This window comes from Heteronotia binoei, chromosome 8, assembly GCF_032191835.1.
Source record: "Heteronotia binoei isolate CCM8104 ecotype False Entrance Well chromosome 8, APGP_CSIRO_Hbin_v1, whole genome shotgun sequence".
Classification (NCBI taxonomy): Eukaryota; Metazoa; Chordata; class Lepidosauria; order Squamata; family Gekkonidae; genus Heteronotia; species Heteronotia binoei.
Window position 1 is genome coordinate 118916799 of NC_083230.1, and position 22801 is coordinate 118939599.

The 22801-nt window shown below is 48.8% G+C and overlaps 1 protein-coding gene across 1 annotated transcript in view; it reads left to right on the top strand.

Moving 5' to 3' along the window:
- The window catches only part of ITIH5 (inter-alpha-trypsin inhibitor heavy chain 5), an 87534-nt gene extending 72484 nt beyond the window's left edge, over positions 1-15050 (top strand). The window contains exons 10-14 of the mRNA XM_060245973.1: positions 2138-2694; positions 3295-3348; positions 6015-6131; positions 12288-12665; positions 14744-15050. Coding sequence (XP_060101956.1) covers positions 2138-2694; positions 3295-3348; positions 6015-6131; positions 12288-12665; positions 14744-15042 — 1405 coding nt within the window. The 3' untranslated portion in view covers positions 15043-15050. The remainder of the gene's footprint in view (positions 1-2137; positions 2695-3294; positions 3349-6014; positions 6132-12287; positions 12666-14743) is intronic.
- Positions 15051-22801: the final 7751 nt, after the last annotated feature.

The window sequence follows — 22801 nt, forward strand, 5'->3', positions numbered from 1 at the left end:
ATATTAGACCACATCCCCTAATATTAGCATATTAGGTCACACACTCATTAGCATATTAGGCCACACCATCTGGGATAATCAAGTGCAAACTGAACGGTGACAGTAACTTTTCCAGGCCCCACAGCCAACCAGGCCCCTGGGAGGCTGCTGCACAGTACATTTGGGCCCTGTGATCCCTGCCTGGCCCTGGGAGGGCTGCTGCACAGCGCGGCTGGGCCCATGATCCTCGCTGGCCAGCCAGGCCCCAAAGAGGCTGCCACATGGCTCAGTTTGGCCCAGCAATCCCTGAGGGCCACACCAAGTGACCTCGAGGGCCGCATACGGCCCTCGGAACGGAGGTTCCCCACCCTTGCTCTAAGGCAGGAAGGGCTTTTTTTTTGTAGCAGGAACTCCTTTGCATATTAGGCCACACACCCCTGATGTAACCAATCCTCCTGGAGCTTGCATGGCTGTTCTTACAGGGCCTACTATAAGCTCTTGGAGGATTGTCTACATCAGGGGTGTGTGGCCTAATAGGCAAAGGAGTTCCTGCTACAAAAAAGCCCTGAAGACAGGCATCCCCGATCTTTTCGAGCCTGTGGGCGCTGCTGGAATTCTGGCACAGGGTGCAGGTGCAACCCCAAAATGGCTGCCATGGGAAACAGAGCCAGTCACAAAATGGCTGCTGCGGGAGGTGGAGCCATACATGCAGAGGAAGCCCAAGTGCAAGGGAGAAGGGGAGAATTTACAAAATTCACTGGGAGAGAGTAGTGAGATAGAATCAAAGCCACACTGTGGTGGCAGTTGCCCCTGAAGCAATGTTATTTTAATCTACCCAGTCAATCAGATCTTCAGTGGCTAATCAGAATCCCTGCTGGGCCAATGACGCACCTGGCCCCACCCACTTTCTAAAAACACCAGATAGGCATCAGGAAATGTGTTGGCAGGCACCTTGGCACCTGCAAGCACCAGACTCCTACTCTGAGAGAACATAAGAGCAGTGCTGCTGGATCAGACCAATACCCCATCTAGTTTGACATCTTATTTCCATCTATGTCCAGTTGGATGCCACAGGGAAGCCCTGAGAAGGACACCACTGACAGTTTTCTGGCATCTGACAATCAGAAGTTCTCTTGCCTCAGAGGCGTAACCCAGAAAACTGGAGTTCTCTCTGTGTCAAAGTGAGAAGAAGATGGTAGGCAGGTAATTTATATCTACTCAGGCAGGTGGGGTAGGGCTGAGTCATTATCTTGCAGGAGTTTCCCAGGTGGTGACATGCTAATAGGAGAGCTTTCCTGAGGAGGTTCTTTTGCATATGGATTGGCTATTGAAATTCTAATCTTATCTGTAGTGCTGTTGTAGGCTGTAGGGCATTTTGTGTTTTTCAGGACTGGAAGCCATGCTCTATTCATTTTTAAACTTCCTTCCTTCCTGTTGAGATTGTGTTTGTGCTTCTGGATTTCAGTGGCTTCTCTGTGTGATCTAATTTGGTAATTGGATGTGTTGTCCAGCATTACAGTGTCTTGGAATAAGATACTGTGTCCTGTTTGAGTTTGATTTGGCCCAGAGAAAACTCCAGTTTTCTGGGTTACACCTCTGAGGATGCCAGTCACAGTTGCTGGTGAAACGTCAAGTCTCACAATGCCAAGACCATGGCCACACAGCCCGGAAAAATCTAGAACAACCTCTACAACAACCGCTACAACAAAAATCTACAATGGACTGGCCGTGAAAGCCTTCGACAACATATTTTAGCACTTCTATTGAACTTCTGTCATTTATAGGATGTCATAAAGAGGATGGTGTGGAATTGTTTTCTGTGGCCCCAGAAGGTAGGATCAGAACCAATGGGTTGAAATGAAATCAAAAGAGTTTCCAGCTCAACATTAGGAAGAACTTCCTGACTGTTAGAGTGGTTCCTCAGTGGAACAGGCTTCCCCGGGAGGTGGTGGGCTCTCCTTCCTTGGAGGTTTTTCAACAGAGGCTAGAGGGCCATCTGACAGCAATGAAGATCCTGTGAATTTAGGGGGAAGTGTTTGTGAGTTTCCTGCATTGTGCAGGGGGTTGGACTAGATGACCCTGGAGGTCCTTTCCAACTCTATGATTCTCATCAGTCAGGGAATATGGTGCAATCGAATAATCGTATGCTTGTTTCCAGATTCTACAACGAGATCAGGACGCCCCTTCTTTCTGATATCCGGGTGGACTATCCAGTTGACAGCGTGGAGCATGTTACCCAGAACCTCTTCTCCAACTACTTCAACGGCTCCGAAATTGTCATCGCTGGGAAGCTGCTCAACCACACAGCCAACAGCCTGCACGTGGAAGTGACTGCCAGCAACAGCAAGAAGTACATCCTGCTAAAAACCGACGTGCTCGTCGATCTCCCTGGCCAAAACTACATCGGGAACATGCCCAATGGCATCGAAGACCCCACGGAAAGTCGGAACTACGTGGAACGGGCATGGAGTTACCTCACCATCAAGGAACTTCTGACTTCCTGGTTGAAGAGTGACGACTCTGAGGAGAGGGAGAACCTCAGAGAACGTGCCGAGAAATTGGCCCTCACCTACAACTTTGTCACCCCTTTCACCACGCTGAAGGTGAAGGAGCTGGGGGTTCAGACAGAGGTGCCAACGGGGGTCTATATTGACCCGTCCACTGGCGGTTTGGGGGAGACCATGCAGGGGCTGAAGGGTCCTGAGGCGCCAGCAGGTAAGGAGGATTCAGCGAGCCAAAAAAGGGTTTTGTTCTAAGCAGAGGGTGGTGTTGGGAAGTGCCATTGGGTCACAGACAACTTATGGTGACCCCTAAGGTTTTCAAGGCAAAAGACATTCAGAGGTGGTTTGCCTTTGCCTGCCTCTGCGTAGTGATCTTGGGCTTCCTTGGTGGTCTCCCATCCAAGTCCTAAAGAGGGCCGACCCTACTTGACTTTTAAGATTTGATGAGGTTTTGCTCTGTAGCTCTGGTGCGATTGAGCAAGCCTGGCAAAGCAAGCTGTGATGCAGAAGGAAGCAAGAGAGAGGGAGAAGGAAGCAGATGACAGTGAGTTGTTCGGGGGCCTGATAGGAGCCCTCTGGGGGCCTGATCTCACCCTTGGGCCACATGTTTGACGCCCCTGGCCTAGCCCATCCAGGTCAACATTCTAAACCATGAACAACGAACAGTTTTAAATACTTACACATTTACCAAAATAATTTCACACAAATGAACCATAGGTAATTTTTTTTTAGGGTTGGGAGCGGGACAGTATATTTGGATGTAGGCTATCCTGTTTATGATATATATTATGTTTCTCCCCCCCCCCCCATTTAGTTCCTGTCCCTGGAAAACTGGACAAAGAAAGAATTAAAGCCTCGAAAACATCTGGTAAGAGACTGATTGCTATGGCAAAAAAAATAGATACCAATTTTTCAGCTTGCATAAAATAGGATAGCTAAGGAAATTTGCCTATGTACTTAGCATAATGGATTCAGCTTCAGTTAGACAAGAAAAGGTCAGCAAAAAACTAGGCAAGGCCATGAGGGATACGAAGGATAGGTTAAAGAATGTTCCTTGGTTTTTTGGAAAGCCTCCCTGCAAGCAGAAAACTGGAACACTCACAAGATGGTGGACTAGGTGGACCTCTAGTCTGACCCAGCAGGGCTCTTCTTATGTCCTTAGGATGCTGGACTAGAAGAACTACTGGTCTGATCCAGCAGGGCTCTTCTGATGTTCTTAGGATGCCGGACTAGATAGAGCACTGGTCTGATCCAGCAGGGCTCTTCTTATGTCCTTAGGATGCTGGACTAGATAAACCAGTGGTCTGATCCAGCAGGGCTCTTCTGATGCTCTTAGGATGCTGGACTAGATGGATCACTGGTCTGATCCAGCAAGGCTCTTCTGATGTTCTTAAGATGCTGGACTAGATGGACTACTAGTCTGATCTAGCAGGGCTCTTCTTATGTCCTTATGATGCTGGACTACAAGGACTACTGGTCTGATCCAGCAGGGCTCTTCTGATGTTCTTAGGATGCCGGACTAGATAGAGTACTGGTCTGATCCAGCAGGGCTCTTCTTATGTCCTTAGGATGCTGGACTAGAAGGACTACTGGTCTGATCCAGCAGGGCTCTTCTGATGTTCTTAGGATGCCGGACTAGATAGAGTACTGGTCTGATCCAGCAGGGCTCTTCTTATGTCCTTAGGATGCTGGACTAGATAAACCAGTGGTCTGATCCAGCAGGGCTCTTCTGATGCTCTTAGGATGCTGGACTAGATGGACCACTGGTCTGATCCAGCAAGTTCTGCTTGAAACGTTGAAGAGGTACCATATTTTTCGGTCCATAGGACGCACCGGACCATAAGACGCAGGTGCCTGGCTGGGAGACAAGCGGCGACTCCCTCTGCCCCCACCGCAAACCCAGCACTTTGCAGGGAGCGATCTCGCCGCTTGTCTCCCAGCCAGGCACGCAGGCGCGGGGGAAACACGCCTGGCTGGGAGACAAGCGGCGAGATCGCTCCCTGCGAAGTGCTGGGTTGGCGATGGGGGCAGAGGGAGCGATCTCACCACTTGTCTCCCGGGGGCTGCAGGCCCCTCCCCCCTCATCTTTTAGTATTCGGACCATAAGACGCACACACTTTCCCCATTTTGGGGGGGGGGGGAAGTGCGTCTTATGGTCCGAAAAATACGGTACTATTAGTGTTACACGTCACCCTGACATTTTGTGGTTGGCTCTGGCTCCTGTGGTAGCCATTTCATGATTGTACCCACATCTCTGCATCAGAATTCCAAAGGTATCCACAGCGCTTTTTTTTCTTTGTAACAGGAACTCCTTTGCATATCAGGCCACACCCCTCTGATGAAGCCAATCCGCCTGGAGCTTACAGTAGGCCCTGTACAAAGAGCCCTGTAAGTTCTTGGAGGATTGGCTACATCAGGAGGGTGTGGCCTAATATGCAAAGGGAGTCCTGCTAGAATTCCACCCCTGCTTACAGGGCTCTTAGTCTAGGGCCTACTGTAAGCCCTTGGAGGATTGGCTACATCAGGGGTGTGTGGCCTAATAGGCAAAGGAGGTCCTGCTAGAATTCCTTACAGGGCTCTTCGTACAGGGCCTGCTGTAAGCTCCAGGAGGATTGGCTACATCAGGGGTGTGTGGCCTAATAGGCAGAGGAGGTCCTGCTAGAATTCCTTACAGGGCTCTTCGTACAGGGCCTGCTGGAAGCTCCAGGAGGATTGGCTGCATCAGGGGGTGTGGCCTAATAGGCAAAGGAGGTCCTGCTAGAATTCCTTACAGGGCTCTTTGTACAGGGCCTGCTGTAAGCTCCAGGAGGATTGGCTACATCAGGGGGGTGTGGCCTAATAGGCAAAGGAGGTCCTGCTAGAATTCCTTACAGGGCTCTTTGTACAGGGCCTGCTGTAAGCTCCAGGAGGATTGGCTACATCAGGGGGGTGTGGCCTAATAGGCAAAGGAGGTCCTGCTAGAATTCCTTATAGGGCTCTTCGTACAGGGCCTGCTGAGAGCTCCAGGAGGATTGGCTACATCAGGAGTGTGTGGCCTAATATGCAAAGGAGGTCCTGCTAGAATTCCTTACAGGGCTCTTCGTACAGGGCCTGCTGTAAGCTCCAGGAGGATTGGCTGCATCAGAGGGGTGTGGCCTGATATGCAAAGGAGGTCCTGCTAGAATTCCTTACAGGGCTCTTCGTACAGGGCCTACTGTAAGCTCTTGGAGGATTGGCTACATCAGGGGTGTGTGGCCGAATATGCAAAGGAGGTTCTGCTACCAAAAATGCCCCGGTATCCATATACTCCAGAAGGCCGAAATTCCTAGAATCTGGCCATTCGTTTTACTTTGATTTCAATTACGGGTTAGTAAAACTGAAGGAATTCCAGATCCGTTGAATTCTATTTTCTTTGCCCAGCTGATTTGACTCTTAAATTGTCTGGAGCCAAAAGGGAGCTCTACAAATGGATTATTATTATTTTGTTGTTGCTTTTCTGGTTATTGAGCTGCTGTTGTATTAACGTTGCCTCTTCTTTTATTCCCTTGTCCCCAGCGGATGGCGACCCTCACTTTGTCGTCGATTTCCCCTTGAGCAAGCTAACTGTCTGCTTCAACATTGACGGGCAGCCCGGGGATATCCTCCGGCTGGTGTCTGATCATAAGAACTCCGGTACGGTGAGGCAGGGGCGTTTGGTTGCTAAATCCATTCTGTCGGGCATTCATGGAGGACGATGAAAGTAATCTTGCTTACATTACAGTCAAGACTCCACCCCCAAAAGCCAGTTTGGTGGAGTGGTGAAGTGTGCGGACTCTTATCTGGGAGAACCGGGTTTGATTCCCTACTCCTCCACTTGCAGCTGCTGGAATGGCCTTGGGTTAGCTGTAGCTCTTGTAGAGTTGTTTTTGAAAGGGCAGCTTCTGTGAGAGCTCTCTCAGCCCCACCCACCTCACAGGGTGTCTGCTGTGGGGGAGGAAAGTAAAGGAGATTGTGAGCCGCTCTGAGACTCTGAGATTCAGGGTGAAGGGCGGGGTATAAATCACAGGGTGTCTGCTGTGGGGGAGGAAAGTAAAGGAGATTGTGAGCCGCTCTGAGACTCTGAGATTCAGGTTGAAGGGCGGGGTATAAATCCAATATCTTCTTCTATGAGGAAAGGTTGAAGGAGCTGGGCATGTCTGGCCTGGAGACGAGGTGGCTGAGAGGTGATATGATCACCATCTTCAAGTACTTGAAGGGCTGTCATAGAGAGGAGGGTGTGGAATTGTTTTCTGTGACCCCAGAAGGTAGGACCAGAACCAACGGGTTGAAATTAAATCAAAAGAGTTTCTGACTCAACATTAGGGAGAACTTCCTGACCGTTAGAACGGTTCTTCAGTGGAACAGGCTTCCTCGGGAGTTGGTGGGATCTCCTTCCTTGGAGGTTTTTAAACAGAGGCTAGACAGCCATCTGACAGCGATGAGGATCCTGTGAATTTAGGGGGAGGTGTTTGTGGGTTTCCTGCATTGTGCAGGGGGTTGGACTAGATGGCCCTGGAGGTCCCTTCCAACTCTATGATTCTCCTCCTCCTCTTCCTCCTCCAGGTATTTCCCAACCCAGAATTGGTAACCGCAGAGCTTTTTTTTTTTGAGCAGGAAAGCACAAGAACGCAGTTCTGGTTGGCTTTTCATCAGGAGGCGTGGCCTAATATGCAAATGAATTCCTGCTGGGCTTTTTATATACAAACCCCTTTGTGAAACAATGGTGACATCAGGGGGTGTGGCCTAATATTCAAATAAGTTCCTGCTGGGCGTCTTCTCTAAAAAAGCCCTGGGTAACCCCCCTAAAAAGAATTAAATTGGTGGAAGCAGTTTAAAAAACGAAACGATTTCTATCTTAGGGGCTGATGTCCCAGGCTTCAGGAATTCCTGAGCAGCTCTGATTGTTCAGAGGATTATTTAAAAAAAACCCGGCCTACAGGAGAGGAAAAACTTTTGTGACAACTGAGAGCGCTCAATGATGACTCCTGTTGCAGAGAAGGGAAGCTGATACCGAAGGGGGGGATCTCTGTGGGGATTTCCTTAAACCTTCCTTTTCCACCCATTCCATCACTTTGTGTTTTAACAATTTATTGATAACATATGGTTATAAAACTTAATTATAAATTTCCTGTACTAACCCATATGATATTTCAATCCCCCCTCCCTCCCTTGTTTGACTTCCCCGAAGTTATATATTTAAGTTCAATACTAAAGGTACCAGTAACTAATCAAAGTTCAATATTTTTTCCCCCTCATCAATACTAAAAAATTGTCCAATGTCTTTTTACATTCCACTCTTTCTCCATATATCCTTTAAATTTCTTCCACTCCTTTTTGAATATATCTAGATCATAGTCTCTTAGAGTTCTAGTTAGTTTGTCCATCTCACTCCACGATAAAACTTTCACGATCCAGTCCCATTTCTCTGGTATTTTTTCTTGTTTCCACAGCTGCGCATACAATGTCCTAGCAGCTGAGAGCAAGTACCAAATTAAAGTCCTGTCTTCCTTTGGAAATTTTTCTAATTGTAATCCAAGCAAAAAAGTCTCTGCAGTTTTTTTAAAGTCATAACCCAAAATTTTGGAGATTTCTTGTATCATCATCCAAAATTCTTTCGCTTTTTCACAAGTCCACCACATGTGAAAAAAAGAACCTTCATGTTTCCATCACTTAAAACACTCTTTTTTCCCAGCGTAAATTGATTTTCTGTCCGGGAACTTTGGCAGATTGTATCAGCTTGGATGGAGCACCGTTAAGTTCATTATCCTGAGGTTCCAGCTGTAATTTATGCAAAACTCCACGGTTCTTTCCTCTGTGAGATCATGTTTAAAAAAAACCCCCAACACTAAGCACCTTGTGGTGTGGGGTTGCCAACCTCCATGTGGAGACTGGAGATTTCCTGGAATTATAATCGCCCAACAGACCACAGAGATCAGTAGCCCTGGAGAACAAGAAGAAGAGGAAGATACTGGATTTATATCCCGCCCTCCACTCTGAATCTCAGAGTCAGAGGCTCACAATCTCCTTTGCCTTCCTCCCCCACAACAGACACCCTGTGAGGCGCTCTCCCAGAAGCTGCCCTTTCAAGGACAGAGTCTCAGAGCAGCTCACAATCTCCTTTACCTTCCTTTCCCACAACAGACACTGTTTTCACACACAGCTTACCTCGCAGTCACAATCCTGTTCTCTCCGCAGCGTCCGGTCGGATTTCCCACCATCTGCGCCCGAGTTACAGGAAGTGCCGCAGCTTCTGCGTTGCAAACGTAAACTGGGTTTTAGCGGTTTAGGTTTGCTACGAAAAGCCGCAGCACTTCCTGTAACTCCGGCGCAGATGGGGGAAATCCGACCAGACGCTGCGGAGGGAACAGGATTGTGACTGCGAGGTTAGCTGTGTGCGAAAACGGTACCTGTGAGGTGGGTGGGCCTGAGAGAGCTCTCCCAGAAGCTGCCCGTTCAAGGACAGAGTCTCAGAGCAGCTCACAATCTCCTTTATCTTCTTCCCCCACAACAGACACCCTGTGAGGTGGGTGGGGCTGAGAGAGCTCTCCCAGAAGCTGCCCTTTCAAGGACAGCTCTGCGAGAGCTATGGCTGACCTAAGGCCATTCCAGCAGGTGCAAGTGGAGGAGTGGGGAATCCAACCCGGTTCTCCCAGATAAGAGTCTGCACACTTAACCACTATGCCAAAATACACCAGATGGTTGCTTTGGGAAGTGAACTGTCTGGCATTGTACCCTGCTGAGGTCCCTCCCCTGTCCTCTCCTCCCCTCCCCTCCCCTCCCCAGCCCTCCCCTCTGCTGGCTCCATCTCTCAAACCTCCAGGAATTTCCCAGCCAGGAGCTGGGAACCGCACTAGAGCTGGATGGGTCTGTAGGGAAATGGTGTCAGGGTGAGGGCAGGTGATTTAATTCAGGTTACTGTGGTGTAGTGCAGCGGTGGTCAGCGGTAGCTCTTCAGATGTTTTTAAGAACATAAGAACATAAGAGAAGCTATGTTGGATCAGGCCAACGGCCCATCAAGTCCAACACTCTGTGTCACACAGTGGCAAAAAATTTTATATACACACATACACTGTGGCTAATAGCCACTGATGGACCTGTGCTCCATATTTTTATCTAAACCCCTCTTGAAGGTGGCTATGCTTGTGGCCGCCACCACCTCCTGTGGCAGTGAATTCCACATGTTAATCACCCTTTGGGTGAAGAAGTACTTCCTTTTATCCGTTTTAACCTTTCTGCTCAGCAATTTCATCGAATGCCCACGAGTTCTTGTATTGTGAGAAAGGGAGAAAAGTACTTCTTTCTCTACTTTCTCCATCCCATGCATTATCTTGTAAACCTCTATCATGTCACCCCGCAGTCGACGTTTCTCCAAGCTAAAGAGTCCCAAGCGTTTCTACCTTTCTTCATAGGGAAAGTGCTCCAGCCCTTTAATCATTCTAGTTGCCCTTCTCTGGACTTTCTCCAATGCTATAATATCCTTTTTGAGGTGCGGCGACCAGAACTGCACACAGTACTCCAAATGAGACCGCACCATCGATTTATACAGGGGCATTATGATACTGGCTGATTTGTTTTCAATTCCCTTCCTAATAATTCCCAGCATGGCGTTGGCCTTTTTTATTGCAGATGCACACTGTCTTGACATTTTCAGTGAGTTATCTACCACGACCCCAAGATCTCTCTCTTGGTCAGTCTCTGCCAGTTCACACCCCATCAACTTGTATTTGTAGCTGGGATTCTTGGCCCCAATGTGCATTACTTTGCACTTGGCCACATTGAACCGCATCTGCCACGTTGACGCCCACTCACCCAGCCTCAACAGATCCCTTTGGAGTTCCTCACAATCCTCTCTGGTTCTCACCACCCTGACCATGGCCAATGGCTGGGGCTGATGGGAGTTGTAGGCAAAAAACATCTGAAGAGCTACTGTTGGCCACCCCTGGTGTTGTGGTTAAGTGTGTGGACTCTAATCTGGGAGGACCAAGGTTGGTTCCCCACTCCTCCGCTTGCACCACTGGTGTGACCTTGGGTCAGCCACAAGTTCTCTCAGGGCTGTTCTCTCAACAGTAGTTCTCCGAAGAGCTCTCTCAACCCTACCTACCTCACAGGGTGTCTGTTGTGGGGAGGGGAAAGGAAAGGAGATTGTAAGTCACTCTGATACTCCTTCGGGTAGTGAAGGGCAGGGTATAAATCCAGTCTCCTCTTCCTTCTTCTTCCTTCTCCTCCTCTTCTTCTTTGAAGCTGGCATCTCTTCCAGGGGGACTGATCTCCTTAGCCTGGAGATCATTTAAGAGAGCAAATTTTGTGTAGTGGTGAAGTGCGCGGACTCTTATCTGGGAGAACCGGGTTTGATTCCCCACTCCTCTACTTGCAGCTGCTGCATTGACCTTGGGTCAGCCATAGCTCTTGCAGAGCTGTCCTTGAAAGGGGAGCTTCTGGAAGAGCCCTCTCAGCCCCACCCACCAAACAGGGTGTCTGTTGTGGTGGAGGAAGATAAAGGAGATTGTGAACTGCTTTGAGACTCAAAGTGAAGGGCGGGATATAAATCCAATATCTTCTTCTTCTTCTTCTCCTTCTTCTTTTGTGTTGCTTTTCAACTCAAAATTGCCATCCCCATTCTGCTTTTTCAACTGTGGGAAGAAACATCTGAAGATCTTTTCCTCCCCATTGGTGATAAAGTGGGGAGCAGGTGGGGTTGCCACCTTTGCTTTGTGAAATACCTGGGGATTGGGAGGGTGGAGGCTTGGGAAGATGAGGTTCAGAGAAGAGTGGGACCTCTGCCTTGGAGCCCACCTTCCAAAGCAACTATTTTCTCCAAAGGAACTGATCTCTGTAGTCTGGAGACCAACTGTAATGCCAGGAGATCTCCAGACTCCACCTGGAGGTTGGCAACCCCAGGAGCAGGGTCTCATGCTGTCTTGCAAGGGGATCTCCCTAAATGTCCTTCTCAGCAGAGAACCTCAAGCAATGTTCTGGGCTTTCCCATAAGAACATAAGAGAGGCCATGTTGGATCAGGCAAATGGCCCATCCAGTCCAACACTCTGTGTCACACAGTGGCCAAAACTCATGTGCCATCAATAGGTCCACCAGTGGGGCCATAAGAACATAAGAGAAACCATGTTGGATTGGGCCAATGGCCCATCCAGTCCAACACTCTGTGTCACACAATGGCCAAAACCCATGTGCCATCACGAGGTCCACCAGTGGGGCATAAGAACATAAGAGACGGCATGTTGGATCAGGTCAATGGCCCATCCAGTCCAACACTCTGTGTCACACAATGGCCAAAACCCACATGCCATTAGGAGGTTCACCAGTGGGACCATAAGAGAAGCCATGTTAGATTGAGCCAATGGCCTATCCAGTCCAAAACTCTGTGTCATACAGTGGCCAAAACCCAAGTGCCATCAGGAGGTCCACCAGCAGGACCATAAGAACACAAGAGAAGCCATGTTGAATCAGGCCAGTGGCCCATCCAGTCCAAAATTCTGTGTCACACAGTAGCCTAAACCCAGGTGCCATTAGGAGGTCCACCAGCAGGGCCATAAGAACACAAGAGAAGCTATGTTGAATCAGGCCAATGGCCCATCCAGTCCAACATTCTGTGTCACACAGTAGCCTAAACCCCATGCGCTAACAGGAGGTCCACAAGCAGGGTCAGAACTCCAGAAGCTCTCCTGCTGTTTCTCCCCAAGCACGAGGAATACAGGGTGCCACTGCCCCAGACATCATTGTGTTCCATGTATACCTTGTGGCTAATAGCCACTGATGAACCTCTTTCTCCATATGTTTATCCCTTGTCCCTTCAGGTGTGACAGTGAACGGTCAGCTGATCGGGGCCCCAGCACCACCCAACGGTCGTAAGAAGCACAGAACCTACTTTAGAAGCATCACCATTCTCAGCACCAAGCCCGACCGAGCCTACCTGGAGGTCACGCCCACCAAGGTCATCTTGGACGATGGGGAGAGACTCGTCTTGTCCTGTGGCCGCAGCGCTGTGGTGGGAAGCCAGAATCTCGAGGTGTCCATCTTTGCCCGTTCCAATGTGACGGTGGTGATTCAGGGCACGATTGCTTTTGTCATTCTGATCCACCATTACAAGAATCCTGCTCCTTACCAGAAAGATCACTTGGGGTTCTACATCTCCAATGGCCAAGGGCTTTCTTCCAGCTCACATGGACTGCTAGGTAAGTAGGAGCAGGGGTTTTTGGTTTTTGTTTTTAACTGGAACGCACAGGAACGCAGTTTCAGCTGGCTTGGTGTCAGGGGGTGTGGTCTAATATGCGAATGAGTTCCCGCTGGGCTTTTTCTACAAAAAAAGCCCTGAGTAGGAGACCTTCCTAAGGTTCTTTGGAGCCACCTGAGCACATCAGACTGGGTGTATTAGGTGGACTTTTGGTCTGAATTAATCCAGTCATTGCAGTGATGGCCAGCCTGGTAGACCTAGGACAGGGGTGGCCAAACTTGCTTAACGTAAGAGCCACATAGAATAAATGTCAGATGTTTGAGAGCCACAAGACGTGAATGTCAGATGTTTGAGAGCTGCAAGGAAGGAGAGGTGGAAAGAAAGCTGGAAAGAAGGCAACTAGATGGGGGAGGGAGAAAAAGGTGGAAAGAAAGCAACTTTAACTGCATAATGCATTCTCCAAGCCACTGGCTGGCTTGGCTTGGAATATTGATTTAAAGGGACAAATTATAATACTTTCTTCAAGCTGGCCGACAGGGCAGTGGGGAGGCTTCTAGAGTCACACAATATATGTGGAAGAGCCACATTTGGCTTCCGAGCCACAGTTTGGCCACCCCTGACCTAGGAAGTTAGAAGATGAGTTTGATAGCCAGTGAACGCAGTGTGTCCCCATCAGAGAATGAGTGTGTGAGCCTAATAGAGATTTCTGTGGAGACCTAGTGTCCCAAGAAAGATTGGGAGTTGGTTTTTAATAATCCCGTGCCTGAAGAAAGAATTTTGAAACAGACAAAGTAAGCTAGCAGTCCTGTTGCACTTCTATGGGATTAAAGGAATAAACATTTTCATACCTTCCGTTTTGAAACTATTGGATACTATCATGGAAGTTGACACTGCAAGTATTGCTTGCCAAGGACTTTGGAACTTATATTGCAGCCATTCGGGGCTACGTGGATATGAACTGTTTTTCTGCTTTTGTATGGCAGCTTTGTTATTAAAATTAAGTTTGTTGCTGATTACCCATAGTGATTTTGTCACAGTATCATTTGGTTCATGTATATTGTTCTTGTGGGATCTGAGGACTGGCAACATGCCTATTTTTTTGTAGCAGGAGCTACTTGGCATATTAGGCCACACTTCTTATGTAGCCAATCCTCTCAAGAGCTTACAGTCCCGTACTAAGACACCTGTAAGCTCTTGGGGGATTGGCTACATCAGGGGGGCATGGCCTAATATGCAAAGGAGTTCCTGCTACATAAAAAGCCCTGGGCAACTCTATCCCCTTCCCAAACCCCACCCTCCTCAAGTCTCCCCCCCAAAAAATCTCCAGATATTTTCACATTCAGAGCTAGGGTTGCCAATCTCCAGCTGGGGGCAGGAGATCCCCCAGTTTGGAGGCCCTCCCGCCGCTTCAGGGTCATCAGAAAGCGGGGGGGGGGGGGTGTCTGCTGAGCACTCATTATTCCCCATGGAGACCAATTCCCATTGGGAATAATGGAGAATTGATCTGCGGGTATGTGGGACTCTGCGGGGGGGCTGTTTTTTGAGGCAGAGGCACCAAATTTGCAGCATAGCATCCAATACCTCTCCTCAGAAGACCTTCCTCAGAAGACCTTCCAAGTTTCAAAAAGATTGGACTGAGAGGTCCAATTCTATGAGCCCCAAAAGAAGGTTCCCCTATCCCAGGGGTGGCCAAAGGTAGCTCTCCAGATGTTTTTTTGCCTACAACTCCCATCAGCCCCAGCCAGCATGGCCAGTGGCTGGGGCTGATGGGAGTTGTAGGCAAAAAAACATCTGGAGAGCTACCGTTGGCCAACCCTGCCCTATCCTTTATTATTTCCAATGGAGGGAAGGTATTTAAAAGGTGTGCGGTCCCTTTCAATGTGAAATCTCTTTGGAGTTCAATTGTGCCTGTCACAACTTTTCACCTGGCTCTACCCCCAAAGCCTCTTGGCTCCACCCCAAAGTCTCCTGGCTCCACCCCCAAAGTCCCCAGATATCTCTTGAATTGGACTTGGCACCCCTTCACAGAGGCAGCGACCCTCAGCCTCACTCGTACGTTTTCTCCGTCTTCTTTTGCAGGCCAGTTCTTACACCAAGCGGTCAACCTTACCCAGAACCCTCACGGCCCGAGTCCTCCTCTGGACAGCCGGAACCAAACCAGAAGCCCAGGCCCTGGCACCAGCAACGCATTGCAGCTGAAAGGGCGTCTGGTCCCGGTCGTGCGGAAGCAGAGGAAAATCTACAACGGCGAGCAGGAAGTGGATTGCTGGTTCGCCAAGAACAATGCCGAGAAGCTGATTGACGGGGCCTACAAGGACTATCTTGCCTCTCACCCTTTTGACACAGAGACGAGCAACTGGATGGGGAACAGACTATAAAGAAAGAGTGAATCCATAGGTGCTGCAAGGAGCTACCGAAGCTGTTACTCCCGAGCAGGGCTTTTTTGGTAGCAGGAATTCTTTTGCATATTAGGCCACGCCCCCTGATATAGCCAATCCTCCAAGAGCTTACAGGGTTCTTCCTACAGGGCCTTCTGTAAGCTCCAGGAGGATTGGCTACATCAGGTGGTGTGGCCTAATATGCAAAGGAGGTCCTGCTAGAATTCCTTACAGGGCTCTTCGTACAGGGCCTACTGAGAGCTCCAGGAGGATTGGCTGCATCAGGGGTGTGTGGCCTAATAGGCAATGGAGATCCTGCTAGAATTCCTTACAGGGCTCTTCGTACAGGGCCTACTGAGAGCTCCAGGAGGATTGGCTACATCAGGGGTGTGTGGCCTAATAGGCAAAGGAGGTCCTGCTAGAATTCCTTACAGGGCTCTTCCCACAGGGCCTACTGAGAGCTCCAGGAGGACTGGCTACATCAGGGGGTGTGGCCTAATAGGCAAAGGAGGTCCTGCTAGAATTCCTTACAGGGCTCTTCTTACAGGGCCTCCTGTAAGCTCCAAGAGGATTGGCTATATCAGGAGGGTGCGGCTTAAACTGCAAAGGAGTTCCTGCTACAAAAAGAAGCCCTGCTCCCGAGGAGACTTGTGCACTTTTGCCACCTCTTTGCGATGCCAAAGAAGGAAGCGAACCGAAGCTACAAAGAGGCGATTCCCTTCGCGAGGCGGCTGGCCTGTCTGTTGTTTTAACTAAGGACACTTTCACAAGTGACGCCAGGATAGCTTTTTATATATATAATGTGAGGGTTTTTTAAAAAAAACAACAACAATAACACCAAAACTTGTGAATAGGGTTGCCTACTAGGGTTGCCAACCTCCAGGTGGTGGCTAGAGAACAGATGGGATTACAACTGACAAAGAAAACGACTGCTCTGGAATGTGGACTCCACAGTGCTATACCCCACTGAACTCCCTCTCCCTTACCCAACCCCACCCTCCCCCCGGCTCCACCCCTTAAATCTCCAAGAATTTCTCAAGAGCCTGTTTGGTGTAGCAGTTAAGAGCCCGGATTCTAATCTGGGAGAATCGCATTTGTTTCCTCACTCCTCCACTTGCAGCCGGTTGGGTGACCTTGGTCTGTCACAGTTCTCTCAGACAGCCCCATTTACCTCACAGGGTGTCTGGGGGGAGACGAAGGGAAGGAGATTGTAAATCGCTCTGAGACTCCAAGTGAAGGGCAAGGTATCGATCCAGTCTCCTCCTCCTCTTATAAATCTGCAGTCTTCTTCTTCTTCTTCGTCTTCATCTTCTTCTTTGTTTTCTTCTTTTCTTGGTGTAGTGGTGAAGTGTGTGGACTCTTATCTGGGAGAACTGGGTTTGATTCCCCACTCCTCCACTTGCACCTGCTGGAATGGCCTTGGGTCAGCCAGAGCTCTGGCAGAGGTTGTCCTTCAAAGGGCAGCTGCTGTGAGAGCCCTCTCCAGCTCCACCCACCTCACAGGGTGTCTGTTGTGGGGGAGGAAGGGAAAGGAGATTGTGAGCCGCTCTGAGACTCTTCGGAGTGGAGGGCGGGATATAAATCCAATATCTTCTTCTTCTTCTTCTTCTTCTTCTTCTTCAACCCATAACTGGCAACCATATAAGCCAACATCAACGTAGGGCCTAGAGATCTTCCAGAATTACAGCTGATCTTGGTGCTTCCGCCTCGAAAAACAGCACCCCCCCCCCCCAGCCCCAGTTACCCGTAGATCAATTCTCCATTATACTCTATGGATCTGCATAGGGAATAACGGAGTGCCAAGCAGATATTTCCCTCCCCCCGCCCCGCTTTCTGATGACCCTGAAGCGGGGGGAGGGCCTCCAAACCAGAGGATTCCCTGCCCACACCTGGGGATTGGCAACCCTAGGAGGAGAGGGACCCCAACAGGTGATAATGCCATAGAGTCCTCCATAGCGGCCATTTTCTCCAGGGGGGACTGATCTCTGTTGCCTGGAGATCAACCGTAATAACCAGGAGATCACTAGTCACTAGGGAGATAATCAAAAACACAACCACAAGGTTATAGTGACAATTAACTAACAAATGTATTATTAACCATAAGCACAAGTTTGGAGAGCCAGTTTGGTGTAGTGGTTAAGTGTGCGGACTCTTATCTGGAGAACCGGGTTTGATTCCCCCCTCCTCCACTTGCACCTGCTGGAATGGCCTTGGGTCAGCCATAGCTCTGGCAGAGGTTGTCCTTGAAAGGGCAGCTGCTGGGAGAGCCCTCTCCAGCCCCACCCACCTCACAGGGTGTCTGTTGTGGGGGAGGAAGGTAAAGGAGATTGGGAGCCGCTCTGAGACTCTTCGGAGTGGAGGGCGGGATATAAATCCAATATCTTCTTCTTCTTCTTCACAAAGAAACATAGGTCCCTAATAAGAGTAGATACATGTGGAAAAGGTCCAACATGAGAACGCCTTCTTCACGTCGTGATTTCTTCAGTGAAATTTTCTTCCATGAAATACGAATTCCCAAATGTTGCTTGAAAATCCCTGGAGAGGTCGTCGACTTCCGCCCCACCTGTTTCCAATTCCTTTTCAACAGGGGATATTCCACAAATTTGAAAAACAAATATAAGATTCTTGCATGGCACTAATAGGGACCAGAGTCTCCAAAAAAACCTTCGCTTATGGCAATTGCTCAAAAGGCTCTAAGCGGCTTAATAATATTTGTTCTTAAAATTTGTGGAGTATCCCCTGTTGAAAAAGAACCGGGAACAGGTGGGGCGAAAGTCGACGACCTCTCCAGGGATTTTCAGGCAACATTTGGAAATTCAAATTTCATTGAAGAAAATTTCACTGAAGAAACCACTAGGTGAAGAAGACGTTCTCATGTTGGGCTTTTTCCACATGTATCTACTCTAAGGACTTGTGTTTCTTTGTGTTTATGGTTAATAATACATTTGTTAGTTAATTGTCACTATAACCTCGTGGTTGTGTTTTTGATTACCCACCTGGTGGTTGGCAACAAGGACTTTACTCCTTGTGACAGCCACCTCCTCTTTCGCAGCCATCAGATCTTTCTCATAACCCAAACCAGCTGCCAAGGTGTTTCTCTCGAAAACGAACCAAACACTCCAAGAAGGGACCACCGGACATGAAAATTGCAGAAGAATCTGGACACCGGAGGAGCAACCAACCTTCTGTTTTTAAGAAATGTCAGTCTCGTTGCTGGCTGCGGTGTTTGTTAACAGGTTTGTAAGAATACAAAAGCGGCCCCGTGGCGCAGAGTGGTAAAGCAGCAGTACTGTGGTCTGAACTCTCTGCTCACGACCTGAGTTTGATTCCGTTGGAAACTAGATTCAGGTAGCCAGCCCAAGGTTGACTCAGCCTTCCGAGGTCGGTCAAATGAGTCCTCAGCTTGCTGGGGGGGAAGTGTAAAAGACTAGGGAAGGCAATGGCAAAGCACCCCGTAAAAAGTCTGCCGTGAAAACGTCGTGAAAGCAACGTCACCCCAGAGTCGGAAACGACTGGTGCTTGCACAGGGGACCTTTCCTTTCCTTTCCTTGTAAGAATACAAGACCCAGTTGTCGTTGTTGTTGTGTTTGGAATGCGTATTAAATGCCCATAGAGTGAAAGAAAGAGAACAGGACCAACATATTAAAAAAAAGAGGTCAAACAAAATATGGCAGGTCAGAACTTGGAATGCTGTTTGTTTCTTCACAGGAGTCCATAAAAGTGGGGGAAAGGTCCATCAGTGCTACGAAAGGAATGGCACGGAGATAGGACTTGCACTAGGACTTCCAGCTCCGGGTTGGGAAATACCTGGCGATTTTGCAGGTAGAGACTGAGAAAGGCAGGGTTTCATAGAATTATAGAGTTGGAAGGGACCTCCGGGGTTATCTAGTCCAACCCCCTGCACGATGCAGGAAATTCATAAATCCCTCCCCCTAAATTCACAGGATCCTCGTTGCTGTCAGATGGCCATCTAGCCTCTGTTTCAAAACCTCCGAGGAAGGAGAGCCCACCACCTCCCAAGGAAGCCTGTTCCACTGAGGAACCGCTTTAACGGTCAGGAGGTTCTTCCTCATGTGGAGCCAGAAACTCTTTTGCTTTAATATCAATCCATTGCTTCTGGTCCTACCTTCCGGGGCCACAGAAAAGAATTCAACACCATCCTCTATATAACAGCCCTTCAAGTACTTGAAGATGGTGATCATATCACCTCTCAGCCACCTCCTCTCCAGGCTAAACATCCCCAGCTCCTTCAACTTTTCCTCATAGGACTTGGTCTCCAGACCCATCACCATCTTCGTTGCCCTCCTCTGGACCCCTTCCAGCTTCTCTATATCGGGTGGCCAACGGCAGCTCTCCAGATGTTTTTTGCCTACAACTCCCATCAGCCCCAGCCATTGGCCATGCTGGCTGGGGCTGATGGGAGTTGTAGGCAAAAAAACATCTGGAGAGCTACCACTGGCCACCCCTGGTCTATATTCTTCTTAAAATGTAGTGCCCAAAAGTGTACATAATGCTCCAAGTGAGGTCTTAGCAGAGCAGAGTAAAGCGATACCATCACTTCACGTGATCTGGGGAGGGACCTCTGGATTGTATAATGCCATAAAATTCACCTTTCATTTTCTTCTGTTGCCTGGAGATCAGTTGTAATCCCAGGAGATCTCCGGATACCACCTGGAGGTTTAGCAAGCACAGAAAAATACAATGCCTGATTGGTGTCAAACTCATTTGCGATGAGGACCGGATCTGACATAAATGAGATCTTGTCAGACCGGGCTATGTACGTCATGAATTTTAATACCAGGTAGCAAAGATATAAACTTTATAAAGGACACAGACAAACACAACTAAGGATTTTTAAAAAACACTAAAAATAAAACATGCTTATAACATTAGCACTCGTCGGTCTTAAAGGTGCTTTCTTTGTATCTCTCCCATGGGATCCAGAGAACTGGGCAAAAGAAGCTCTGGCTCTTTCCTTCCTTCCTCAGGGGACCAGGAAGGGGAGGAGCCTCAGCTAGTAGAAGGAAGAGAGGCTAGGCTCAGTAGCTCTGCTGTGTGGCTGAGAGAACCTGGCAAAGCAAGCTCTCCCTACACCCTTCCTCACCAAGGGAGGAGCCTCAGCCAATAGAGAAAACAGAGGTGCGATTGAGCAAGCCTGGCAAAGCAAGCTGTGATGCAGAAGGAAGCAAGAGAGAGGGAGAAGGAAGCAGACAATAGTGAGTTGCTCATGGGCCTGATAGGAGTTCTCTGGGGGCCTGATTTGGCCCCCAGGCTGCATGTTTGACACCCCTGATTTAGATAATTACTATTACTGAATTTTCACAATAAACATATATTTGAATACCATACACATATAGCAATATGCTGTATACGTCTTATCCTGGGCTTTTTTGAGCAGGAACACACAGGAATGCCATTCCGACTGGCTTGATGTCAGGGGGTGTGCCCTAATATGGAGATCAGTTCCTGCTGGCCTTTTTCTACAAAAAAAGCCTCGGTCTTATCAATTCCTTATTTCCAAAGACCAACAATACTTCTCAGCAGTGTTCCCTCTAAGCTGAGTTAGCGTGAACTAGCTCATAAATTTTTAGCCTCCAGCTCACACGTTTTTGTCTTAGCTCAGGAAGGATGACCCAGAGCTAGACCCCAGGATGACCCCAGAAGGATGACAATAATGTATGCAGCAGCTCACAGCTTTAATACCAGTAGCTCACAAAGTAGAATTTTTGCTCGCAAGATTCTACAGCTTAGAGTGAACATTGCTTCTCAGTCCACAGCTCAATATGAATGTGCTGTGCCAGTAGCAACTGGACTATTGATCATGCATGTTTTCTTGATGCAAAATAGATGACAACACGCATCCTAGGTTCTTCTCTCAGTTCACATGTTTCAATGGCAATCTTCGTCCGGTCATCTTCATCCATAATGGAACCACTGCTCATCAACAATATACTCGGATTGCTTCTTCAGTCTCAATGAGGCAGTCTCAGTTCTCTCTTGCTATATGTCAGGGGTGGCCAAGCTTACTTAACGGAAGAGCCACATAGAAGCAACATCAGATGTTTGAGAGCCACAAGGGAGGGAGTAAGGAAGGAAGGAAAACACATGGGGGAGAGGAGGGAGGGAGTAAGAAAGGAAGGAGGAAGGGATGGAGGAAGAGAGGAAGGAAGGAAAGCAAATACATGGGAGAGGGGAGGGAGGGAGTAAGGAAGGAAGGAGGAAGGGATGGAGGAAGAGAGGAAGGAAGGAAAACACATTGGGGAGGAGAAAAGGGAGGGAGGGAGGCAAATACATGGGGGAGGAGAGGAGGGAGGGAGGAAGGAGGAAGGGAGGGAGGAAGGAAATGGAGTAGGGAGAGAGGTGGAAAGAAAGCAACTTTAAATGTATTCTCCAAGCTGCTGGCTGGCTTAGCTTTGAGAAGTGATTTAAAGAGACAAATGCCTGCTCCAAGCCAACCAATGGGGGGGCGGGGCTTGAAGAGCCACACGATATGTGTGAAAGAGCCACATGTATCTCCTGAGCCACAGTTTGGCCACCCCTGCTATATGTGTGTAATATTAAAATATATGTTTATTGTGAAAATTCAGTAATAGCAATCGTCCAGATCAGGGGTGGCCAAACTTGCTTCATGTAAGAGCCATACGGAATAAACATCAGATGTTTGAGAGCCACAAGACTAGGGAGGGAGGAAAACAGATGGGGAGGGAGAGGTGGAAAGAAAACAACTTTAACCACAGGCCGGCTTGGCTCGGGGAAACAATTTTAAGAGAGAAATGCCTTCTCCAAGGGGGGCAGTGGGGGCTTCAAGAGCCACACAATATGTGTGAAAGAGCCACGTAAGGCTCCGAGCTGCAGTTTGGCCACCCCGGTATAGACCTTTTATCCATTCTAACCCGACCGCTCAGCAATTTCATTGAATGCCCACAAGTTCTCGTATTGTGAGAAAGGGAGAAAAGTACTTCTTTCTCTACCTTCTCTAGCCCAGGCAGAATCTTGTAAACCTCTATTATGTAACCTGCCAGTATCGAGGCACTGCTGCTGAAGACGCAGCTGCGCTGGGCAGGGCATATTTCTAGGATGGAAAACCACCGCCTTCCCAAGATTGCCCTGTATGGTGAACTCTCCACCGGCCATCGAAATAGAGGGGCACCAAAGAAGAGGTACAAGGACTCCTTGAAGAAATCCCTTGGCACCTGTCGCATCAACCATCACCAGTGGTCTGACCTAGCCTCAGATCGCAAAGCATGGAGACACACCATCCACCAGGCTGTCTCTTCCTTTGAGAACGCACGCATAGCTGGTCTTGAGGACAAAAGGAGATTGAGGAAGAATCGCACTGCTACAGCACCAACCCCAAATCAGACTTTTCCCTGCAGCCACTGTGGCCGGACCTGCCTGTCCCGCATTGGTCTTGTCAGCCACCAGCGAGCCTGCAGCAGACGTGGACTATTGCACCCTTCTTAAATCTTCGTTCGCGAAGCCAAGCCGAGAGAGAACCTGCCAGTCGACTTTTCTCCAAACTAAAGAGCCCCACAGAGTTTGGGTAGAGGGGATGCAAAGCCACATGTTGCATAGGGGGAGAAGGTGAACCTTTTATCGTCAATTTCAAGACGACCCTCATTGGCTTGGCTGCCAGGGGTGAGTGAGCACTACATGTCATTTCGTGAGACTTTTCCTCCAAACGGCAGAATCGTTTCTACACAGATATGGAAACACAAAAAGCATATCGTCGCCAAAAATGAGAGCTCAAAATAGATCT